General features: G+C 41.4%; 1 protein-coding gene across 3 annotated transcripts in view; it reads left to right on the top strand.

The window, feature by feature from the left end:
* Nucleotides 1-22,307, top strand: part of ACE2 (angiotensin converting enzyme 2) — a 39,957-nt gene that overhangs the window by 6,356 nt on the left and 11,294 nt on the right. For 2 of the 3 annotated variants that reach the window (XM_042974087.1, XM_007090080.3), the window contains exons 3-13: nt 3,415-3,508; nt 3,944-4,087; nt 6,281-6,393; nt 8,013-8,118; nt 10,593-10,690; nt 12,930-13,099; nt 15,439-15,665; nt 18,008-18,152; nt 20,565-20,663; nt 21,366-21,488; nt 21,882-22,054. In XM_042974087.1, coding sequence (XP_042830021.1) covers nt 3,415-3,508; nt 3,944-4,087; nt 6,281-6,393; nt 8,013-8,118; nt 10,593-10,690; nt 12,930-13,099; nt 15,439-15,665; nt 18,008-18,152; nt 20,565-20,663; nt 21,366-21,488; nt 21,882-22,054 — 1,492 coding nt within the window. Of the gene's footprint in view, nt 1-3,414; nt 3,509-3,943; nt 4,088-6,280; nt 6,394-8,012; nt 8,119-10,592; nt 10,691-12,929; nt 13,100-14,016; nt 14,116-15,438; nt 15,666-18,007; nt 18,153-20,564; nt 20,664-21,365; nt 21,489-21,881; nt 22,055-22,307 lie in introns of those variants that run through there. The other variant, XM_042974088.1, reaches the window with a different exon arrangement.

The raw sequence follows: 22,307 nt of genomic DNA, 5'->3' as shown, positions 1-22,307 counted from the left end.
GAGCTCTGTGCCTAGGTAGGGTGACCACATAATTTGTCATCCAAACTGGAATCCTTCTGCAAGTGAAAGAAGACACTGGTAATAATTATGTTAGGACACAAAGTCAAACTGGTGTGGTCTGGGCCCTGTGTTGTATATGGGCACCCTATACCGAAGTCACCTCCCTGAGGACCAGGTGGCCTGAAGAATATACTTAGTCTATGTCATTCATTCTCAACTAGGGGTGCCCCCCAGTGACATTTGATGATGTCTGGAAACATTTTTGGTTGTCATAAGTGGGGAAGGGGCAGGGATGCCGCTAAACATTCCACAATGCACGAGACAGACCCCAATGACAAAGAATTATTTGGTCCACAACATTAATAGTGCCAAGCTTGAGAAGTCCTGTATGTGGTCCAATTCTTTCCCCCTTTTCATTCTTGACTCTTCTCTACGTCTTTAACGAGTGGCTAAGAACCTCAGCTCAAACTGCTTTAGGGGTGGATGAGCCATCTCTTTCCAAGACATCCATTCCATCTGTGGGCCCCTTTAATTGATAGAGATACTCCCTCCATTGAGCATTAAGTGCTTTACCACCATTTTGTTCTGCCTTCTGGATCCAAATTGCTCTTTCCTACAAAGGTTTTTAAATAAATGAAGGCAGCTATTTTTTTAAACTAGTTGACCCCTATTTTTAAAGTTTATTTATTTATTTTGAGAGAGAGCGAGAGAGAGCACGAGCACAGGAGGGGCAAAAAGAGAGAGGAGAGAGAGAATCCCAAGCAGGCTCTACGTTGTCAGGGGGGAGCCTGACACGGGGCCAGAACTTACTAACTGCGAGATGATGACCTGAGCTGAAACCAAGAGTTGGACACTTAGCTGACAGAGCTACCCAGGCGCCCCAAGTCCTTTTTGTTTTTTGAACCTAAGATATCATCTTTCGCTCCATCAGTTTTCGTCTCTACGATAGTTTCAAGTTTCCTAACCAGTCCTAATTGCTGTCTTCATTTTGTCGGTAACCTTGAACTAGACATGGCACTCTGCGTTGGTTCTGATGCATGAAGGTGATCAGGAATAGGACATTCTACACCCTTTGCCCTACATCTATGAAGACAGTCTAGGACTGTATTAGGTTTTTGTTTGTTTGGTTTGTTTGTTTTTTGACAACCAAATCCCATGTTGGCTCATATCAGCATCACTGTCCAGGAAGTTTCCAAGTCTCTTCCACCAATGTTGCTCTAAAATGATAGCTTTCAAAATTCTATTCTTAAGTAGGTAGTTTGCTCAAATTCAAGAAAGCCTGTATTCACCCTATTAAAATAACATCTCTCATCCCATCTCTCTAGCCTAGGAGTCAGCACACTTTATTCTGTAAAAGGAAAAATAGTAAATATTTTAGGTTTTGTGGGCCGTCTAGTCTCTGTCACAATGAGTCAACTCTGCTGTTGTGTCAGAAAATCAGCCATAGCTAATACATAAGCAAATGAGTGTGGCTGTGTTCTGCTAAAACTTTACAAAAACAGGCAGCGGACAGCATTTGGTCTGCAGATCATAGTTTACAGACCCCTGATCTAACCTACTGAAATATTTTTATCTAAAATATTTGGCTATTTAACATCAAAGTCTTCTTTCTCAGTTGCTTGTCCTCTGGAATTCTGTGTTGTAATCTACATCTATAAAAAGAAAAAATTCACGATAAGGACAAAGATAAAACCATGTGACACATATCTTCCTACAAGTTGATATTTATTATTCCACATTCTTTGGATCCAATTATCCAACTAGCTATTAATCCACTTTATCTTATCCATTCCGTGCTTCCCATCTTTTTCTCAAAGACACCATGTGAAACTTGGCCCATTGGTCTTTGAGAGTCTAGACAGCCTGATCTATCCTGGGTGGAACGTGGACACTATATTTTTATAAGATTCTGGGTAGTTCTAATGTGCAGCCCAAACTGAAAAACACAGAAATGCATGTAAAAGATTGAACTGTTTGGGAAGAGAGGAGACTCAAGAATGCATGAATACAATGGAGAGGGAGGAGGGGAGATTGAAAAAGCAGGTACACAAAGAGACCATGAGGAGTTTTGTGCCATGGTAAGGAATTTGGATTGATGCCTTTGGACTATGGGATCTTATTGAAGTTTTAATCATGGGATCTATTTCATGTTTTAGGATAATGACTTTTGTGGCAGAGTGAAAGAATAATGGAAGGGGGAAATAGGAGAAGAGAAACAGAGCCTTTCATGTGGTGCTTCTTAAATCAAATGTAGGGGAGAACCAGTTCCTTCTTTCCTCTCCTATCTTTCCTTTCCTTTCCTTTCCTTTCCTTTCCTTTCCTTTCCTTTCCTTTCCTTCCTGCTTTTCTTCCTCCCTCTCTCCCTCCTTTTCTCCCTCTCTTCTTCCCTTTCTTCTTTTATTACCAATCTATTACAGATCAGTACTTGGCTAAATCCATTGACATGCTGAGATGTCATGGAAATATCAAATGGTTTTTTAAAGTTTATAAACATTCATTCTCTTTTTTTAAAAAAAAATATTCTCTTGATTCCTGTACTTGTCACAGAATAGAAACAAAGAATTTGCTGTTTTGTACTGGTCCATGGACCATACTTTGAGTAGCACTGCTTAACTCTATTACCTTTACTCTCCTTTACCTACAAGATAAAGTTAAAACTCTTTGGTGTGGCATAGATGGCCGACCCCTCGTGACAAAGCCCCTGCTTACCTCTCCAGTGTCACTACTCCAGTTTCCTTCAACGTGTCATCACTTCTGGAAAATTGCTGCTCTTCCCCAACCTCCATCCATCTTTTAGGCTCTGCCTTCTATTCCCTTTTTCTACTTGACCAATTCCTACTTCTCTTCCAAGTCATGGCACTGATGTCCCTTCCTCTTTGAAGCCATTCCTGAATCTCCAAGTTCTTCATTTATCCACCTCCTGCCAGACTGCCACATCACTTTTTCATGACAGTTCTACCACTTGTCCCTCGATTATGTAATTATTGATTTCATGGCTGCCTCCTTGTCCCATGGCCGTGGGGTTCCTTGAGGATCCACGGCTTGTTCATGTCAGAGTTATCAGAGTGTCGGACAAAGTAGATGTTCAGTGAATGTGTTCTCGGTGAATGCTGAATGAACAGCAAATGCACTTCTCTGTGTACCTGGGAAACATCCTTGGGATTTTGGTGGATCCATTTATTTCAGTCATTCCACATATATTTATTATGTATTTCTAAGGCTCTGTGCCAGTTGATAGTGGGGGAAATTTAATGGAGATATTCCTACCCTACATAAAGGAGGGTGCTTGGCAAAGATGGGAATTGCTGTATTTTGAGGCACAAAAAATCACATGGTTAAAAGGACATCCTTACCTTAGCGTTCTATATAGCACATCTCCCACATTGAACATTGTTTATTATGCTTAATTTGCAGTTGAACACAATCTTAAATGCAATGAGCACGATCTACAGTACTGGAAAAGCTTGTAACCCAAATAATCCACAGGAGTGCTTATTACTTGAACCAGGTAGGCTATTAATTTTGAGCAGTCATTATGAAATTTAAGTTTTTACTCTAAGTTTTAAAACTGAGATCGACACTGGATGATGAAACTGTGCCTTTCAAGTGGATAATCCAAAGATGATAAGATTCCAAATAGGTGTTTCAGTACATAGGTGAACTGTTAACTTATCACAAAACTTCATTGTAAACTCTGTCACATTCTAAGTAATTTAACTAAGTAGTTAAATGATTTCAACGGTTTATTTTTTCTGCAGAAATATTTTGGAACTATAACAAGGATGAAGAAATCGAGAAATCATGAGATTTCACTTAATAACTTTAAGGCCTCGATGCCTGCCAGCCTTACTTTTAATTTTTTAAAGTTCATACAATTGTTTACAAATAAAAATTTTACAAATGCATGGTTTTTTTTTCCCTATTGGGTGCTTTGCAATGACAGGCTTGGATGACATAATGGAAAACAGCAAAGACTACAATGAGAGGCTCTGGGCTTGGGAAGGCTGGAGGGCTGAGGTCGGCAAGCAGCTGAGGCCATTATATGAAGAGTATGTGGCCCTGAAAAATGAGATGGCAAGAGCAAACAGTAAGTTCGCTGGTCTATAGAGATCCTGATGCTCTCTGTGGGGGCCGTGGGCTATTTCTCATGAATTACCAAGCCTGCCCTTTGACAGAAGTGGCATCCATAAATTAGTGATCATCTCCTGAACAAATTCAGGTGATGTGTCTCAAAGAAGAAACTACGAGGGGATAAGGAAAGATGCGCTGACATTCTACAGTTTAAGGAGCTCAGCAATGAGGCTGAACGACAGGACGTCAAACAAATCAGTCGTCTGGGAAGGTATCAGGAACCCAAGCCTTCCTGAGGTAGCCTGGGGATTGAGTAGGGATTCTATTGCTCTGACAGGATGGGAGACAGAGACGCTGTCTCTCACCTAAACTCCTATCTGGCTACAGTTGATTCTTAAAGGTCATTTGTGTGTTTAACTCAGGGTGGTGTCCCAGAAAGAAAAAAAAAATCAGATTAATTTAGGCTGGAAACCCATTATGTTCTGCAGTTGTAATTATAACTCAAATCATGTGGTCATAAAAATCTTAACATGGGGCTTAAATTTCCATATCTCCTAACTTATTCTCCTGCCTGAATAATGAGCTGAAGCTATGGCATTACGAGTAACTTTATGCTTTGGTGATTCACTGCCTCCTGGGGTTGAGTAAGGAAGAATTTTTTTTCATCTGTTGTTTCTCAGTGCCTTTCACTGCCACTTAAACTTGTATTCTTAAGCCACAGGCAAGCTGGGACAGCAGCTCATCACCATATCTTTCCATCCAAATATTTCTCTCTCTCCTCTTCCTGATCATCCATTGCCAATGTGCATGTGAAAATAAGAATTTTTGAAATACATTTGCAAACTGTATTGGCTAATATCCTAATGCAAGCCTGTGTTTCCAGATGACGAGATACTACATGATGCACGCAGAGATGTTCTGTGTATACAGATAATCCGCAAACAAACACAGGCCCGCTGTGGCAATGTCTAAGATGAGTTGATTTACATTTGAAAATAGAAGGCCCTGAACAAGAAGAGAATTTAAAAACTCAAATCCAGTCACGTTTTATTTTATTTTATTTTTTTATTTTTTTCAATATATGAAGTTTATTGTCAAATTGGTTTCCATGCAACACCCAGTGCTCATCCCAAAAGGTGCCCTCCTCAATACCCATCCCCCACCCTCCCCTCCCTCCCACCCCCATCAACCCTCAGTTTGTTCTCAGTTTTTAACAGTCTCTTATGCTTTGGCTCTCTCCCACTCTAACCTCTTTTTTTTTTTTTCCTTCCCCTCCCCCATGGGTTTCTGTGAAGTTTCTCAGGATCCACATAAGAGTGAAACCATATGGTATCTGTCTTTCTCTGTATGGCTTATTTCACTTAGCATCACACTCTCCAGTTCCATCCACGTTGCTACAAAGGGCCATATTTCGTTCTTTCTCATTGCCACGTAGTACTCCATTGTGTATATAAACCACAATTTCTTTATCCATTCATCAGTTGATGGACATTGAGGCTCTTTCCATCATTTGGCTATTGTTGAGAGTGCTGCTATAAACATTGGGGTACAAGTGCCCCTATGCATCAGTACTCCTGTATCCCTTGGGTAAATTCCTAGCAGTGCTATTGCTGGGTCATAGGGTAGGTCTATTTTTAATTTTCTGAGGAACCTCCACACTGCTTTCCGGAGCGGCTGCACCAATTTGCATTCCCACCAACAGTGCAAGAGGTTCCCGTTTCTCCACATCCTCTCCAGCATCTATAGTCTCCTGATTTGTTCCTTTTGGCCACTCTGTCCAGTCACATGTTTTAAAGCCAAAGATAGAAACTGAAGTATGGAGACAGTAGAGACCAAGGGTTAGAAGACTCGGTGGGTGCTTTTGCCTCTTCCCAGTCGTGTGACGCTGGACAAACGATTCCACCGTCCAGGAACAGGGTGCTAATCTGCATGGTGGGGATTTTAATAATGTCAATCTTGCAGAGTTTCTGTGCTTCTTAGAGGAGATGATGCATTGAAGAGAGAGCAAAGAGAGAGCAGAGAGCAAGCGCTTGACAGACACCAGCTAGTGTTAGTATTCATTTCATCCCTTTGAGTTGACATTTAGGAGGACAATAAAAATGTGACAGATCTTTGGATTTTTTAACCTCCCACCAAGGCTGATCTATGTATACCGTGCTTTATCTCCTTCTTTCCCTTATGTTCTCTTCCTTCTCCTTTTAAAAAACAGATTATGAGGACTATGGAGATTATTGGAGAGGAGATTATGAAGAGGAGTGGACAGATGGCTATAACTATAGCCGCAGCCAGTTGATTAAAGATGTGGAACATACCTTCACACAGGTAACCAAGGAAGCATACACAGAGACAGATGTAGGGCAGTGCGCAGGAAGAAGGGACGATGGCCAAAGGCATTCTGGCTTGTTCCTGATGCACTAGTTAGCCATTCCCAGGCCTCAGAGTTATGGAATATTAGAGCTTGAAAAGATTTGAAAGAGTAATAGGACAGGCCCCATAGATGAGCAGAGTTACTCTGCTTTCCTCTCCTTTTCAGCCACTGAGTTGCCCAGCAATTACCAATAGCAAGGTTATAAGAAGGAGATATCGGATGGAATGGTCTTCGTGAACTACCTGGGACCCACCCTGTCTTACTTTGTTAGCAGCTGTAGGCTTTGCTTCCTTCCTCAGGACAATTGATAGTATTGTTTCCTTACCTTTGACTGAGGGAGCCTTTATATGGAAGGCAGAGTATCTCATGGGCACTTCTCAATGTCTCCCTCTTCCTTCCTTTTGCCCCCCACCCCTCCCCCTTACCCCTGTGCCTTCAAACTTCTTATGCAAACCTACTGTGTCATAGCCATCGTTAGGCAAAGCAATCAAAAATGGAAGTTGGGGCAAAAACTCCTCAGAAAAGAAATGGGCAAAAGATTTGAGCAAGTACATCCTCAAGGAGATTATATAAATGACAGATAAGCAAGTAAAAAGTTATTAGGGAAATGCAAATTAAAACCATGTTTAAAAACCACCACACACCCACCGGAATGGCTACGGTTAAAAAAGACAGGCTTAGCAGGTGCTGGTGTGGGTGTGGAGACGCTGCTGATAGAAATGCAGAATGGTGCAGCGGCTGCAGAAAGTGGTTTGGCAGTTCTTAAGAAGTTGAACACACACTTACCATCCGACTAAGGTGTTCCACTCTTAGGTATCTATATGAGAGAAATGAAAATATAGATCCATACGAAGACTCATACATGAACGTTCATAGAGGCATCATTCACAGTAGCCCCAAACTGGAGACAACCTAGTTGTCCTTCAGCTGCCAAATTGTATCCAAGAGATACTAAATGAAGCAAACTCTGACGTAATCATACAGTGACATGCTACTCAGTAATAAAAAGAATGAACTACTGATACACGCTGTAACATGGATGAACCTAAAAATCATGCTGAGTGAAAGAAGCCAGATGCAAAAGATTACATATCACATGACTTCATCTATATGAAATTTTCAGAACAGACAAAACTATAGAGACAGAAATCAGTTCAGTGATTACCTGGGGCTGGGGACGGGAGTGGAATTGACTGCACATAGGCACAAGAAAACGTTTTGGGGTAATGGAAATATTCTAAAACTGGGTAACAGTGATGTTGTCCGACAGCCTAAGTGTACTAAAACTCATGAAACTGCACATTTAAACATAGGTGAACTTTGTGGGATGTAAACGATACTTCAACTTAAAAACAAAGGAAGTAGGTAACATATTAAAAATGAATATTTCTTTGCATCTGCTTTCATTTTGGGACCTGTATTCCTCCAGATGTGTTTGTTGGTTTATGCAGTGAAGTTAGTTATCATCCATATCTGGGAAGACATGTCTGAAGAGATTCCTATTTTTGGTGGTAGGGATTGGAAATTGGAAAAGGCTACTCTTGGTCTTAAACTTTCTTCCTGGGCTTTTCAGATTAAGCCACTGTACCAACATCTTCATGCTTACGTGAGGGCAAAGTTGATGGATTCCTACCCTTCCCGTATCAGCCCAACTGGATGCCTCCCTGCCCATTTGCTTGGTAAGAAACTCCAGGAACTCTTTGTGTACTTTGTTCTTTGTTATTTCCACCACTAAAGTTGTTTTTTGGAATGAGGCCCAACATAAAACTTTTGGGAAATGTTGCGAATGAAGTTAGTAGCATTGTAGAAATCACATTTTGACAGCACTTTATTCAACAAAATTATATAACATAAATTGTTCTTTATTGCATCACTTTATTTTACACATGAACGAATATTATGTTGGCCACGACTCAAAGGATAAAGGGATTATTTAACATAACTAGAGAGAGAATTCCAAGTTCAAATGAGAGTGGAAATGGGGAAAATAAGTTTTTCAATTTAAGTTGATTGGCTAAGCTCTTGAGGTAGAATTTGAGATTTTAGTATTATGTTGTTAGAGGAAAGAAGCTTGGTAGGCTGTGGTTGGCCAGGGGTGAAAGAAAGGCTTTTGAAAATTAAGGTATAGCTTGAGTGAAAGCTTTGTAAGTTTATTCTAAACTGCACCAATTACTTTTGCTGCAAAGTACGTGGTTTGGAATCATATGGGTTATGAATGAAGTCTTTGCCATGAAGAAAGATGCCTAACTTAGGAAGAGACTCAATCTTCCAAGAACTTTCTATCCTGCCACAGAGGTTTCATAGACCATGAAAGACCTGGGGCCTTTTATTGAACCTCCTAATTCCCTTCCATAGAGTAGCCATCCTTCCTTCCCCTCTACCACTCCCTAGAAGCCAAGGCCAAATAAAATATTTGTGCTTGAAAAGTTCATGTCATGGATACATAGCATTCCTACCAAGCTAAGTTTCTGCTAGCTAATTCTTCTCAACAGCCTTTAAAGCTCTCTCTTAGCAGGAGAGAATATGGACAAAGGACCTGTGGAGACTTTTTATTCTAAGGCAATATATAAATGTTCTCTACAATGTCTTTGGCAGGCATCCTTCAGTAATTCAGTTTCTGCCTAAACCTATCTAGTGTGATGTGACTCTTCTTTCCAAGGTAGACTAATCTAGTGCTATGTGGCACCAATTATAAGCAAGTTCTGCCTTATGTGGGACTGAATCAACACCCCTCTGATGTCTTCCATTCATTACATCTAATTCCATGATATGAGGTTATCCAGAATGTGTTGATTCTTCTTCTACAAGATGGCCTTCTGGATATTTTAAACAACCATCATAAAAGGCACAGCATAGTACCTGGCACAAGAGTATGTAATCAATATATTTTAGTGATATTATTGTTACCATCATCTGCTTCTTTCCAGTTAAATATCCCACAGAGATTTTTAGCCATTCTTTAAAACTCAATTTTCTAATTGTTCTCCCTGGGACAAGCTGTCCTTTGTTGATATCTCTCTTTAAATATCATGCTCAGAACTGAACAATTACTCCAGATGAGGTTTGGCCAGTATTGAGTAAATATGGTATCATGACTTCCTTTGTTCTAGACACTATAATTCTGTTTATTTATCTTGAGATCACATTTGTGTTTTGGAAGCCATGTTATACTGTTTGTTGGGTCTCTTTTGGTCTTTTACATGTTGATTATGTCTCAGCCTGAAGTCACATATTACATATTTTTATAGTGGATACATTTTCCTTTAAGATTTAAGCATTGAACCTTACATTTATTTCTACTGAATTTTATTGCTTAAAACATGAGTTCATTGAAATATTCTTCATGTTGTTATATTGCCCCATTACTTTCTTGCCAGCATTCTGGTCTTGCTGTTAGATTGACTTTTTCTTTTTTTTTTTTTAATGTTTATTTACTTTTGAGGGATAGAGAGAGAGAGAGAGAGAGAGAGGCAAAGAGAGAGAGGGACAGAGGATCTGAAGCAGGCTTTGCACTACTATCCACGAACTGCAAGATTACGACCTGAGCCAAAGTCAGATGCTCAACTGACTGAGCCACCCAGGTGCCCTTAGATTGATTTTTTTCTAGATCCATCTTGCCTTTTAGGGTCTCTGGCCTTGGGATCCAATTTAACATTTGTTTGTGGTGTTTGAAAAATTACCCAATTAAATGTATTACTGTAGTATAGTGATAAAGGTAGAACTTTGTTACTAGTTAGTAGAGTTTCCTGAATGATGATCCTACATGATCTCTCGAGTCCGATATTAGGAACTACTAGTGGTTTAATTTGCAATATTTTGTCCCATAGATGGTGGATATTATCTTTTTCTAATCTATAGTAGCTTTGATGTTCCATACATTTAATACATTGTGCCCTTGAATTGTAATTCGAAATGGGAGAAATAGGGATAATTTCCTGTCATTTTATCCTTTTAGAGGAGATAGAAAAAAGAAGGGAGTGTTGAAAATTTTAAATAGGAGTACGGAAAAAGAGGTAAATGAAGAGAAACTAGATGAACTCTAGAATACTATATGGCCTGTTTGCCAATCCTAAGTTATGCACTGTGTAAAATCAGGTCTATACTTCTGCTGTCTTTGCTATGTATTAATAAAACTTTTTTTTTAAAAAAATAGGCGATATGTGGGGTCGATTTTGGACAAATCTGTACCCTTTGACAGTCCCCTTTGGACAGAAACCAAACATAGATGTTACTGATGCAATGGTGAATCAGGTAGGAAGAAGAGGCCTTAAAAACCAAATCTAAATCCTCAACTTCATTTCTTTTTCTGCCATTTTTCTCTTCTTGTCTTTTGCATGTGAAATCATGTAAATAAAAAAATTTTAAGCTAACTTAAATATATTCCTTATGTAGCTTCATGGAAAAGTAATTTACAGTGCCAATGACGTCAAATACCTTGAATGATAAATACGGTATTGATCTTGCTGAGAGGTATTAAAAATGGAGACGACCTGGGTTTTCCATTAAGCAGTAAGATGTGGAATTATCAACTGGTTGGCATTACTCTTTCTAGAGTTAGTCACTGCTAAGTAATCAGTCCGTAATCTCCACGAATAGAAAAAATGGTATCATGAGAAGATTTTTGCGTATTTAAAAAATCATTATTGTTAGAAATATTACAAGAGTCTTTAAAATAATTTTTAAATTACTTTTTTGTTACCATCTTGGCAGAATTGTTTAAGTTCTCTGTGTTTCCTGCCATTGGTGAAGTCATATTATAATGATATTTTTCTTTATTCAGCCAATAGTCTACCTTTTGGGGAAAGAATTTATGATCATACTCCCATTGGCTGTCTAAAATTTCTTCAGAGAGTTGCACCATAATTTCCTTTACTATTTACACATTGCCGGATTTTCCTTTGTAAACAGTTTCAAATCTGTAAGCAACCGTGCAGCAAACATTTTCACATACACAACATGATCCTGGGAAAAAGCCACGACAAAGTAAGAATGCGAAGCGGCAAGGCCTCCAATCTCCTGCAGCTGTGCTAGGTCCGTTTTGCAGTTGAACAACAGCACAGGCTCATCTTTATGTAGCTCTTTAGCCCATCTACGGGGTTTGTACACCCACCATCTCTCCTAAGGTCATCTTTACAACAAACCTATGAGACTATCAGGACAGGTATTTTGATAGATCCATGTTGCAGGTGAGGAAACTGAGGCCTGGGGAAATGACTGGCTCAAAGTCACAAAGACAATCAGTGGCAACTAAGGCTTGAACTCAGAACTCCTAATACTTCCAGTTCCATTTTCCATTCTCTCATTGTTCATTTAACAGACGCTAACTGTGCTTACTAGTCTATACTGTTTTGGTATACGTACATCCATTCTGCTTAAGAATGCCGTACCTGTTAATACCAATATTGCCTTTAAAGGTCAATAGTGAAAAACATCCGTAGTGTCACATCCTGTTTAAATCCCCAAGGCTGATAGAAGAGAAAAACCAGACTTGACTGGTCTTTGAGATCAGAGGAAGTTTTCTGTGTCACCAAAAGCGATTCAGGAATTATCTGCCAGTTACACAAACTTTGTTTGCCTGATATGGGCCTTATCTCCAAAGAAGTCCTGGTCAGTTCCCAGAAGAGTTTACTGGATGGCAGACGCTTACTGTTGCCCCTCTCTATTTCCAGAACATTCTGAAAGTTCAGATTCCCATACAAGCTGTGCAGCAAGGCCCGGCTACTTATTGGCTACTTGGTCGCATGCAGGCCTTTTTGGTTCCAAAAGTCCATGACTCCGTGTGCATCTGTTTGTGTCCTCCACTGAGCCCAACACCAGGCCCTCACTCCTTGAAGGAGCTCAGTCAATGATTGTTGGCTTTAGTTGAATAGATTTCTTAGCAAAGAGAAGGTCATTGTTGTTTGTTTATGCTTGGAATATAAAGAATAAAGACAAAAAATATCACGCATAATATATAATATTTGTATTTAAATTTAATATTTGTATTTTCACATTAATATCACTTTAGATCAGTGGTTTATATATTCTACTTTTTCACCTAAGATTAACTTATAAAAAAATCAGTAAAAATTCTTTATAAATTGAATTTATTTAGGTTTTCCATCCCATGAAGACATCATTATTTATTCAACCATTCTGGTGGTGGTTTCCACCTTTTTCTTTATTAAAAATCATTTTCCATGTTGTATACCTTAAATTTACACAATGTTATGTGTCATACATATTTCAACTTTAAAAAACAATAAACAAAAAACCCATTTTAAATGTCATTCTTTGACCTAATTTCTGATAATTTCCTAGGTTAGTTTCCTAGAGACAGGATTACTGAGACAGGGTACAAACACTTTGAAAGCTTGACGTGTCCATACATGTTGCCAAATTGCCTTCCAGAAAGGTTATGCCTCTGTACATAGCCAAAAGAAAGAATGCTGTTATTTTAATGCTAGAATTAAATGCTGTTCTTTTTTTTTTTTTTTTTTTTCCTTTCCAGAGCTGGGATGCAAGGAGGATATTCAAAGAAGCTGAGAAATTCTTTGTGTCTGTTGGCCTTCCCAACATGACTCAAGGATTCTGGGAAAACTCCATGCTAACCGAGCCAGGCAACAGCCAGAAAGTGGTCTGCCACCCCACAGCTTGGGACCTAGGGAAGGGTGACTTCAGGTAGTGAGGACGATCTGTACACAGCTGATACTAAACTGGAAGATGGTGGAGGCAGGGATGACGACGATTCTGGATTTCTTCTCTGCTTGTCTGAGCACAGAAGAGATGTGTGAACTCTCCTTAAACGAGGGCTCAGAAGTCCATGAGAACACATCTGGACTTTTCCAAGGAAAAGGGGATTGTCAGCAGGCCCTAACTTGAGCTTTAGACAGTTTGCCTCACTTGAAATAATATGTACCCGTTAGAGTTGCATGGCCGTGAGTATGGTGGTGTCCCCGTTAGAAAGATTCGGTGCCAAGATTTACGGAAGATGGACGTGTGAATCAGGCATTATTCCTCCCCTCCACGTTTCTCTCTTGTGAGCGAGACAGGACAGGTGAATCAATACGCCGGGATAAAAGAGAGAAAGGCTCTGGGTGATGTGGCAGAATGTGCCATTGGAGCACGGGCACTCGAATCCGAGCTGTGTCACTTAGTGACGAGGCGGCCTTGGGCAAGGCATTCAACCTTCTTGGGTTTCAGTCTCCTTATCTATAAAGTGGAATGGTAACGCCCAGGTAGCAGGTTGGCGAGTGTCTTAGGCTGGGTTCCCCAGCTTGAGATGAAGGTTCTTGTCCGGGTGCTTCACCGAAGGACAGCCATGAGGCAAAGGGGAGTGAGGGAAGCAGGGGGGAGGGGGAAAGAGTTAAGTAAGGATGTGGTCTCTGCTGGACACTTGGCCTCAGCCTGATCCCACGGGGCTCTCCGCACCCTGATTTGTACCGCGGTTGGTCACTCGTTGAGAAAAGAGGACTGGCCTTTTGTACCCCCACATTAGTCAGTCACTGGCTGAGGACTCCCCCGGAGCGTGGGAAGACCTCGTCTCCTGGCTGAGGCACCTCTCATTCAGCCAAAGGCAGCGCAGGAGGAAGCAGCTGCTGGCTTTTCGCAGATATGACTCAGGCAAAACGGGAGATGGGTGGGTCTGCCTGGTCGAGCTGGTCCGGGAGGGCCCCAGCGGCATCCGCCAGAGTCAGGTTTGGCAAGGCTTTTCTATAAAGGGTCACGCCGGTAAATAGTGTAGGCTCTGCAGGTCTCTGTTGCGACTACTTGGTTCTGCCCTTGTGGCATCAAAGCAGCCATAGATAACACATAAACAAACGGCCGTGGCTGTGTTCCAGTAAAGCCTTATTTATCAAACCGGTTTACTGACTCCAGGACTAGAGTGAGGCTTAAAAATGCCTGAGTATATGCGCGTTTCCCAGCACACGCTCTTAGGTACTGAAGACGTTAGGTATATAGCAGCTATTCTCACGGTTGTTTCACAAGAGAATAGAGGAAAAACCGGGTTAGAAAAGCAGGTCACAGTGGGCTGTATTAAGGAGTTTGGGTTTATTCTTGACCAGTGGGGGGGACTTAAAGGGTATTTATCAGGAGGCTGACATGGTCAGAGTGGTAAGAAAATTAATTTGGGAACCTACGGAAGCATGCCCCCTGCATCCCACCGAATGAGACTGCTCTTGCCGAGTTGGGCAGCACCACTACCTAATTGCCAGATGCAGTCCTGATTTCACTGGGCCGCGGCAGCCATAGGCAATGTCTACAGGTTGTGTTTGAAATGCTGTTCTACGTTGGCTTCTGCACTGTCATCCGGAAGGGGACTCCCCGCTCTGTCTTCTCTGAATCAGCTTCCTCTCTCTGCTCTGTATGCACAGGGACCTCCTAGGGCTTGGTTTTTGGCCCTCTTTCCTTGCCGTTCTGTACCTGCTTCATGGGCCATTCCATTATGCCCTGTCTTATGTGCTAATAACTCCCAGTTATCAGTTTCCAGCCCCTTCTCCTACTCTTTCTCTATCTTGGCTCTACCAAACTGCTTGCGGTGCCCTGAATGCTACGCTCTTTTCTCAAGGCTTTCTCACTGAGCACTTCCAGGAGTATCAACCTCTTGTCCCTCCCTGCCGTTTGTCTACCTGGCAAACTTCTGCATGTTAATCAAGGTCCAGGTTGCTCACTGCATCCTCAGTTATGACCTTCTTGGTGCTTCTAGGAGACCATGCCTGCATTCACTTATTGCTATGCCCAAGGCTATGCCTTGCTTAGAGTATTTGCCTGAGAGTTTTTGTACCAGAAGTCTCCGCTTATCTTTCTATTAGTCTGTGAGCAACAGGATTCAGCCCTGCTCATGACTTTATATTAAACACCTTGTTCAGTTTCTAGGACACCAGAGGTAGGTCCTCAAGACTCATTGGTGAACAAACCTTGGAAGGATGAACCATGCTGCCCAAATCCTCTACTGCTCTACTGTGCTGATTAAATTAAATTCATTGAGATTCATTTTAATCTTGCCCATTTTTGTGCAGGATCAAGATGTGCACAAAGGTGACGATGGATGACTTCCTGACAGCCCATCACGAGATGGGACACATCCAGTATGACATGGCGTATGCCGTGCAACCCTTCCTGCTAAGAAATGGAGCTAATGAGGGGTTCCACGAAGCTGTCGGGGAGATCATGTCACTTTCTGCGGCTACACCCAACCATCTGAAAACCATTGGTCTTCTGCCACCTGGTTTTTCTGAAGACAGTGGTATGGACAGTCTTTTCATGGCTTGTTTCGGGGATTCCTTTGTCTGATGTAGGCAAAGGTATTTATTATCGTATGTGACATATATTTAGTTTTTGCCACAGGAAGTATATGATATATATGGGTAACTGGGAATTGCTACTGGTAAAAACATTTTTTAAAGTGTATGTCACAATAAGCCAGCTTGTGGTTTTAGATCTTTGAGAACGGCATAAGGGAGGTAACTGAATAAATGGTCTTGGGACTCTAAGAAGCATCTAACAGGGGGAAAAAAGATGCTAAAACAGGCCCACAGAACTGAAATGGCTTAGCCAAGGTCACACAACTTATTAGTGTCAGAGTTCTGACTAGATCCCTCTGCTTCTAGGTAAATACTTCTCAAAATGTGAGAGCTGGAACATTCTGAAAACCATTTTGCAGAGGCAGCAAACTGAAGACAAGAGAGGGAAAGTAACTAGCCCAAGGTCAAAAAGCAATATAGTGGAACCAGAACCAGAGCCCTAATCTAAAGCTTTTCCCATAATACTCTACAAAACAGAGTGTGACCTGAAATTTGAGAGCTCTTAGAGAACAGGTGGTGGCATATCGAGATTGGGGGGACTGAAAAGTTTTGTTTCTCTAGCTGAGCATGAATCTGTCCCTGTAACATCCTCTCAGATCCACGCTATCCTTTGACATCTTTGCCCAAGGCAGCCTGTTTCTCTATGGATGGGTGGGACTTGATGGCACATGACGAATGTTCGTGAGATCCAGATTCTCCAGTAAAGATGCCAGGGCTTTCGATCCTTCCTCGTAAAAGGAGGATACTTAGAGCCAAATACATTCTCTTCTGTAGATTTCTCTGCCCTCATGTTAGCTATTTGGTTCACAACATCAGCTCCACTGGCTGGAACGTTTGGTCAGTGAGGTCAAGGTCCTGAGCTCCATCCTTGTGGGGGCAATTCACTGTGCCTTGGTTTCTGGCTCCAGACTTTGGTGATCTCATGAGGGCTTGGGCGGTCAGTGTAAAGCCATCATCGTGTCTGAAAAAATTACTGTTAAGCACCGACCCAGTGGGTAATAGACAAGTAGCAGCATCCTCCCATGAGGGGAGGAAGTTCACGGCAACCACACCTGTTGCCTAATTTTAAAATAGAATTAGTAAGTCAATTAATAGGCAATTATTTGTTTTTATCATTTTTAAAATATTCTCTGACAGCAGGCGAAGACGACTGAATCACTAAGATTTGTACTAGATACAGTTAAGCCACTGGCTTGAAAAACTCTTCCTTCCTTTGGCTCTGCCCCTGATCTGTGAATGATGTGAAATAAATTCCTTCATTACTTTTCTCCCTCCGTCCTTCTCTTTTTCTCACCTCCTTTCTTCTTCCAAAAATATTTACTGAGTATACCATGTGCAAGGCATTTTTCTCAACACTAGAGATACAGCGGTGTGCCAAGTAGATACTATCCCCCTGCTTGCATTTCACTGAGCTTCATTTGTACACTAGGGACGAGCTCTACTGCTTTTTTTACATCACTGAATAAAGGATAAATGAGATCACATAATTTGTGAAAGCATTTTGAACTGAGGTAAAGAAGATGTCAGTGCATTTAATGTGTACTGTACTTCTGATTATCGAGTGGATAGTTTCTTCTAGGGAGGTTCTTTTTTGTTTGCTTTTTTCTCCCCTGGTTTACTGGCTTTTGGCCACATCTGTTTAATATTTGTTTATTTAACAAAGACTCAGAGAGGGTATCATGTAGGAGACACTAGGCTAGGGATACAGTCTTGAATGAGGCATTAACAGTCACTGCCTTCATGGAGCTTAGATGACAGTAGATGAAATAGCCCTACTTAGCTCTGATAAGAGGTATTTAAGGGAGGCAATTGACACTAATGAAAAAATGAGGATTACAGGTTGCTTGCGGATTCTTCTTACCTGTTCTGTCCAAGTCTTCACCCTCTTCCAAGTCCCTTAGCTGAGAAAATGAATGTAGGGGCCCCTGGGTGGCTCAGTCAGTTAAGCGTCTGACTTTGGCTCAGGTCATGATCTCACAGTTTATGGGTTTGAGCCTTGTATTGGGCTCTGTGCTGACAGCTCAGAGCCTGGAGCCTGCTTCGGATTCTGTGTCTCCCTCTCTCTCTCTGCCTCTCCCCCACTTACTCTCTCTCTCTCTGTCAAAACTAAACATTAAAAAAAGAAAGTGAATATACACATATTATCATGTCCACTGTCAATATTTCTCACATCATCCTTACTGTAAGTATATCTTGAGGAATAATATCTTGAGACTGGGAAATTAACACAAAACACCACTGTCGTCCTCATGTTAATATTTATCCTTTTCCATTTTACTTTCAGAAACAGAAATAAACTTCCTACTCAAACAAGCACTTACAATTGTTGGAACGCTACCGTTTACTTATATGTTAGAAAAGTGGAGGTGGATGGTCTTTAAGGGTGAAATTCCCAAGGAGCAGTGGATGCAAAAGTGGTGGGAGATGAAGTAAGTCAATGAATATGGAATCGTAAGATGGTTTCTCATGAGTTTGCCACTTATCTAAAAGCATTTGACTGGTCTGTATACACACACACACACACACACACACACACACACATACTGCCTCCTTTTTATTTTTTATTTTTAAATGTTTATTATTTTTGAGAGAGAGAGCGTGAGTGAGTGGGGAGGGGCAGAGAGAGGGGCAGGGGGACAAAGGATCCAAAGTGGGCTCTGCGCTGACAGCAGCCAGCCCAATGAGGGGCTCAAACTCACAAAATGTGAGATTAATACCTGAGCCAAAGTTGGACGTTCAACCAACTGAGCCACCCAGGAGCCCCTCCTTTTTATTTTTTAAGTCCCCATTTGGGTGCTTTCTCCTCAGATAACATTTCCTTGGCTCTGCCCTCCCCCAAGCAGGATCAGGTGACACAACTTCTCATCCTGTATCTTCTTAAGTGCTGGGTCACCCATTAAACTGTGCTATTTTAGGCAAAGCACTGGAGATCCAATGCTGATCATTTCACATGTTCTCCTTGACTTCAAAGAACTTTTTTTTACTCTATAGAGGGATGTGGAAAATGAAACCATGGCAACATGGGTGTAGGGGGATCCATGAGCATCCAAGGCAAGATCCAGAGGCCAATCTGGTGGGTCAGATGGGGAGAGGCATCCAAGTTGAGCTTTGAAAAGGAGGCGAGAGTTAACCAGGTGTGTGTGGAAGGAACAGAGAGAATTCCAGGCCAGCAAGAGCCTGGCACTTTTGGGCAACAGATAGTGGTCCCTTTTCAATAGTTTTAGCACTACATTCTTCATCACTGTAGCCCAAGTCCCTTGCATAGTGCCTGGGACACACAGGTATGAGCTAATGGGTTTGGGATGAAAGAATGACAAAAGAGGACAGATGCCAAGGAAGGAAGGAAGGAAGCAAGCAAGGAAGAAGGAAGGAAGGGAAAGAGTCTTTTCCCCAGTGTCTATTAGTCAGACTCCTGTCCATTATTTTGCTTTGTTTTCTTTGTCTTTAAAACAATATTTTATTTTATTTTTTTTTTTTAACAATTAAGTTTATTTTACTTTTTTTTTTTAACGTTTTTTATTTATTTTTGGGACAGAGAGAGACAGAGCATGAACGGGGGAGGGGCAGAGAGAGAGGGAGACACAGAATCGGAAACAGGCTCCAGGCTCCGAGCCATCAGCCCAGAGCCTGACGCGGGGCTCGAACTCACGGACCGCGAGATCGTGACCTGGCTGAAGTCGGACGCTTAACCGACTGCGCCACCCAGGCGCCCCTAAAACAATATTTTAAAGCAATCTCTACTCCCAATGTGGGGCTCAAACTCATGACCCCAAAGTCAAGAGTCAGATGCTCTACCAACTGAGCCATCCAGATGCCCCCTTATTTTTCCTTCTTGCGGTGAAGATCTACCTATATAACACTCAGTCCCATACCCGTAAGATTCAGTCAGTGGCACTCTTCTGCCAAGATTCTCTGTGAACATAAATCCTACTTGGGAGGAAAGGAGGCAGCAGTGATAATAACTGTTTCTAGCATTTGGGTGTTACCGAAATTGTGTCTGTAATCATCCCACAATCAGAAAGGACAAATGTATTAAGATTAAATAATGCCAAACACATGGTTTCCCTACCTTTTTCCTGATTGAATTGCTTTTGATCCCTCTTAAAGGTTTATTTTGAAAGATAAATGGAACCAGAACCTTAAACTCCTTCATTATGCATTAATTACTCCACTAATTCAACAAATATACACGCACTTTTTCCTTAGCATTAGGCACCGTGTTTGACACTGGAGCCAGAATAGATAACTGAGACAGCCCCGCGCTCTAGGAGCTCAAGTCTCTAGGGCAAGAAGGAGCTGTATGTGAATAATGATAAAACAGAGAGCGAAATGTCAAAGGAGCACAGCTAGGGAAGGCTAAGGGAGCTGGAGGGGGTTCACTGTGCTGGCAGGTGGGTGCGATCAGGAGCAGGCGTTCGAGCTAGAAGAAGAGGGGGCGTTCGAGCTAGAAGAAGAGGGGGCGTTCGAGCTAGCCTTGAAGAATAACTAAGATGTCAATTCTACAAAATTCTGTTTCCCAAGGACACATAAAATGTGGTGCCAAAGAGGGATTATTAAGACTTTCACTGTACATTTTCGGCCATGCAATGCACTTTACTAAATTGGTGTTTTGAAAATGCAGATCTTTTCCAATGGTATACCCTGGATGGATGGATTAAAAAAAAAGGAAGAAATAACCACATAAGGGCTTTATTCTGTAATTTTTTAGATTGTTTCCGTTTCACCTGACAACCAATTCCAGTATAAATACTACTGGCTGCTGAAATCACACTGACTACATCCAACTGTACCTTCTCGTGATGAGTCACCCACGGCTAATCTATCTGTTTTTTACCCCAAAGGCGAGAGATAGTCGGGGTGGTGGAGCCTGTGCCCCATGATGAAACATACTGTGATCCTGCATCTCTGTTCCATGTTGCTAATGATTACTCATTCATCAGGTAAATGACAGTTTTCTTCTGACTGTTTAACTTCCAGGGTTTGTGGACAGCTGTGCTAATGGCAAAGAAACAGGGACTTCTGAAGTATGACTCTTTCTACCTACCTTCCCCCTAGAACCTCAAAACATCATCAATTTCAATTCAATTTAATGCAATATGATTTATTGGGTCCAATAAAACTTGTGTGAGATCTTTTCTCCACCATGAAGGAATTTATAGTATCCTTGGGGAAAATAAAATTATCTTTGTTTGTCTTCTTGTTGCTGGCAGTGTTCAGGGTGATTGCAATAGAGTATTTTTAATGTGAAGTCTAAAAACCTATGTTCTTCACCTATAAGCCCCAGATCTTGAATTTGCTGAACGTCAGTTTCTTCATTTGGAAGGTGGAAATAATATTATTGACTTGCCATAAGGATTGCTTGGCATTATTTATATGAAAGGGCCATCAATATGTAAAACACGATACAAATGTGAGCTGACATTTAACAAAATAATACTGCCTTTTAAATCAGCTGATACCTAAATACAGGTAGGTTATGATGAGTCTGTAGGGCTCATATTTGAGTCTTTCTGGAGAAAGAGGTTGGACCAGTATCTCTTTGGTTAATAGAGCCTCAGAATTTAAATATATGCCCTGATCTATGAATCTAGCGAAGGGACTAAACACAGGACTGCTCTCTTGTGTCTTTGTCTACTTTACAGATACTACACAAGGACCATTTATCAATTCCAGTTTCAAGAAGCCCTTTGTCGAATAGCTAAACATGAAGGTCCCCTGCACAAATGTGATATCTCAAATTCCAGTGAAGCCGGGAAGAAGCTGCTGTAAGAAATACTGCAAAATGCTCCCCAATATTACTCACTTTCATGCCTATGTTTGAATTTGATTTCCTTGTTCTAAAAAGAAAATGTTTGGCCTCAAAATGTCCTCATCCACAAATTAAATGTTTCTTTTATGGTCACACAGGAACCTAGGCCTTGTGATGGTTGGACAGTCTACCTCCTCTCTCCACATCATACCTCCAGAGCCCCCTTTGTATTAATTGGAAGGAAAGACATTGAAGGATGAATACATCCGTTAACCCACCTTATTTTCTTACCAGCAAGGAGCAAACTTGGCCAAGCCAAAGAGGAGAAATGATAGATCATAGTGTAAATATGTGTACATCTGAAATCCCTCTAAAATCCCTGAGCCCACCCTCTTCTTTTTTCATGTAGCCAAATGCTGACCCTTGGAAAATCAAAGCCCTGGACCTTAGCATTGGAACATGTTGTAGGAGAAAAGAATATGAATGTAACACCACTGCTCAAGTACTTTGAGCCCTTGTTTACCTGGCTGAAAGAGCAGAACAGGAATTCTTTTGTGGGATGGAACACTGACTGGCGTCCATGTGAGTACATCGAGTTGACGCATTGCAAATGACTCCCTTTCTGCTTCCCCTAGTCCCCTCTGGCCCATCTCATGGGGCTACGACACAGCTGAGTATGTCTTCCCTCTGTGTAGACCCTGCTTCTGACCGTGCTGTGGTGGCAGCTGCCATTTTATTGGGGAGGAAACACATTTGTTCAGCACCTACTATGTATGTGGCATGATGAAAACTACACACGCCGTGCACACACACACACACACACACACACACACAT

Source organism: Panthera tigris, chromosome X (assembly GCF_018350195.1).
Source record: "Panthera tigris isolate Pti1 chromosome X, P.tigris_Pti1_mat1.1, whole genome shotgun sequence".
NCBI lineage: Eukaryota > Metazoa > Chordata > Mammalia > Carnivora > Felidae > Panthera > Panthera tigris.
Note: the sequence above shows the minus strand (reverse complement) of the source record. Positions and strands in the feature narration are given on the sequence as shown.